We start from the raw sequence: 2,787 nt of genomic DNA on the forward strand, positions 1-2,787 counted from the left end.
AAGTTGATGTGTAGTCATAAACCACACGTGAAGGGTGAAACAGTAATGTTGATGTGTAGTTATAAACCTCACGTGAAGGGTGAAACAGTAATGTTGATGTGTAGTTATAAACCTCACGTGAAGGGTGAAACAGTAATGTTGATGTGTAGTTATAAACCTCACGTGAAGGGTGAAACAATAGTCAGTATGAATCTCTTTTTTTTTTTTCTTCTTTTTTTAGGAAAAAGATAAGGAGGTTCAGCCAATAGAAGTAAGCCAAATCCGTAGCGTACGTGCCATTAGTAGTAGAGGAAGATCTATTCCAAAAGCATTTGAGATCTTCACAAATGATAAGACCTACGTGTTAAAGGCGAAAGATAGCAGAAACACGGAGCAGTGGGTCCAGTGCCTGTCTATAGCCATGGCTCACAGTCAGGCTCGAGTTGCTCTCTGACAGAAGGGTGCATCGTCAAAAATAGATATTCCTTTAAAAGAAGACCAATATTTCATAATACATATGAAGCTGTTTTGAAGAACTAAGCCTTTTTTCCACTTTTGTTTCTAACTAACTATTTCTCAGTGTCTTTTTATTCTATTTCAAAACATTGTTTATTGTGGACTAGAGCTTATTTGTACTGATATTTTTTGTACAAAAAATTTGTGCCTAATTAATAACCATTAGTAGACTAACATTATATTGCCATCTATCAGTGTTTTACTTCAGTAAATTAACAAAATTATTAATTTACAGTGATTTTCATTAGATTGAAGAGTTTTTCTCAGTTTGCTAAAAGTTTCACTAATTTTTTTTCCAGCAGCGAATATAAGAAATTAGGTGTTTTTTTTCCATCACACGATCCTCAACTTACTAAATAAAAAAAAAACTATTCATCTGAAAATACAAAATTATTTTCAGAATTATGTGAAATTCTGTTACAATGGAAATTTAACATTCATTCCCTTTATAACTACTATATATATATATAAGTAAACCTAAAACTTATTGCACACTGTGGTAAAAGACTATGGATACAATTAAGGAAAATATACTATATTAGCGCAACCATCCTACCAGGGGTAGTAAACTTCGATGGTGTTCTTTTCCTGTAGCTAGTTAACTCCAGATTAAATTTTGTGAAATAGTTTTTCAGCTACAAAAATATATTTTAGAACATATAAGCCACCTTCTTAATTTGATATTATAGTATCGCCAGATGTAGTAATGTTGGTATTTATCAGAACTTCTGTTTAGTTTTTCCCCAGGTGTAACTTTGATAATAGTAGTAATATAATTACGGCATGCCACCATTGTAACATGGAAGTTAGTTCTATATATTTTTACTGCGAGTGTTACAATAGGCTTTGCTTTTGTTACCGTTTATGGACCATGACATTAATCTTAGCTGAATGTGAAAGCAAAAAAAAAGTTTTAGAAACAAACAAAAAAAAAAACTGTAATCTTGGGCATTTCCATAATTCTCGTTTGTTTGTGTTTTATTTTTTTTTGTCCTACTTGTCTTTCATGTATCCTTGCAGGTTTAACTTCAAGAAATGTTTAGTGTTATGAAAATACCTGAACAATTATTGAGGTTTTCTTATAATCTTGTGGCAGAGAGAGAGGTACAAGGAGTTTGTGAAGCCATCTACAATGTTAAATGTATAGGAGTCCTGAGAGTTATAAAATGATGAAACAGAATTTGTATAGAGAATATATGTTCAGATGACGGAAGTTAAGTGTTATTCACATAAACACTTGGGTTGGACAGATGATGGACATTCCCTTGGGCGTTAAATATGTAAGGAATAACACAAAATGTGACCAGTTGATAATATTGGTTAAGGTGTTAAACATTTAAGGGAGATAATATTGGTTGAGGGGTTAAACGTTTACGGGATAGCACAGAATGACCAGATTATGAAATCATCCAAAATATTCATTTAAAGAATACTACTGAATGATCAGATGGTTTTATAATTCACACGCAATGTCAGGATGATGAATTTATGTAATAAAGGTGTATTCCTACCGTATTGTTTCAGATGTAATATATAAAAATCATTTGGTATGTTACATACGAAGTTTGTAAAAGTGTTTCTTACAAGTATTTGTTTTATTATTTTCACAAGCACCATCTGAAAACTATTGTTTTTATGTAAACATAGGATTTTCATTTTTATGTATATTAGTGAAAGTGTTAGCTAGAGAAAACAGAACTTAGATTTTTACTATTCTGTTATGTTTTTTTTTTTTGAGCAAAGCCTTTTAATCTTTTATGAAGCATTATACATTGTCCTTGTTACATAGTCTGTGAAGTCAATAGCAATACTTGTCAGTATTTATTTGAATACACTTAACGTTAATTGTAGTAAATCCACTTTTTTTTTTGGTCAGGCAAGTCTCAAAAATACAAGGCTGATATAGTGTTTTTGACTTTACGTTACGTACGAGTCCTATGGCATTTTTGTATTAAATATTACATAACGTTTAATTTGTCCAGGATGTGTGTCTGAGTTTTATGGAAATCAGAAAATGTAGGGAATAAATCTTCTATGATATATATGTATGTACATAAGGTGTATAGATAGATAGATAATGCTCTGTCAATGCATTGAACTTCGAAGCATTGATTGGCTTGAAAATATATAAAGCTCTAATAATTTGAACATTGTACAAACATTGACCAAATAGAGTAGTCAGTGTTTGTGTGTGTGTGTGTGGATGTACGAACATTGACCAAATATAGTAGTCAGTGTTTGTGTGTTTGGATGTGGATGTACGAACATTGACCAAATATAGTAGTCAGTGTT

At 31.5% G+C, this 2,787-nt stretch overlaps 1 protein-coding gene across 2 annotated transcripts in view; it reads left to right on the forward strand.

The window, feature by feature from the left end:
• The window catches only part of LOC106467724 (ventricular zone-expressed PH domain-containing protein homolog 1-like), a 41,180-nt gene extending 39,761 nt beyond the window's left edge, over window positions 1-1,419 (forward strand). For both annotated transcript variants that reach the window (XM_022395918.1, XM_013928099.2), the window contains exon 16: window positions 221-1,419. In XM_022395918.1, the coding sequence (XP_022251626.1) occupies window positions 221-433 (213 nt within the window). In that variant the 3' untranslated portion in view covers window positions 434-1,419. The remainder of the gene's footprint in view (window positions 1-220) is intronic.
• Window positions 1,420-2,787: the final 1,368 nt, after the last annotated feature.

This window comes from Limulus polyphemus, unplaced genomic scaffold, assembly GCF_000517525.1.
Source record: "Limulus polyphemus unplaced genomic scaffold, Limulus_polyphemus-2.1.2 Scaffold2720, whole genome shotgun sequence".
NCBI lineage: Eukaryota > Metazoa > Arthropoda > Merostomata > Xiphosura > Limulidae > Limulus > Limulus polyphemus.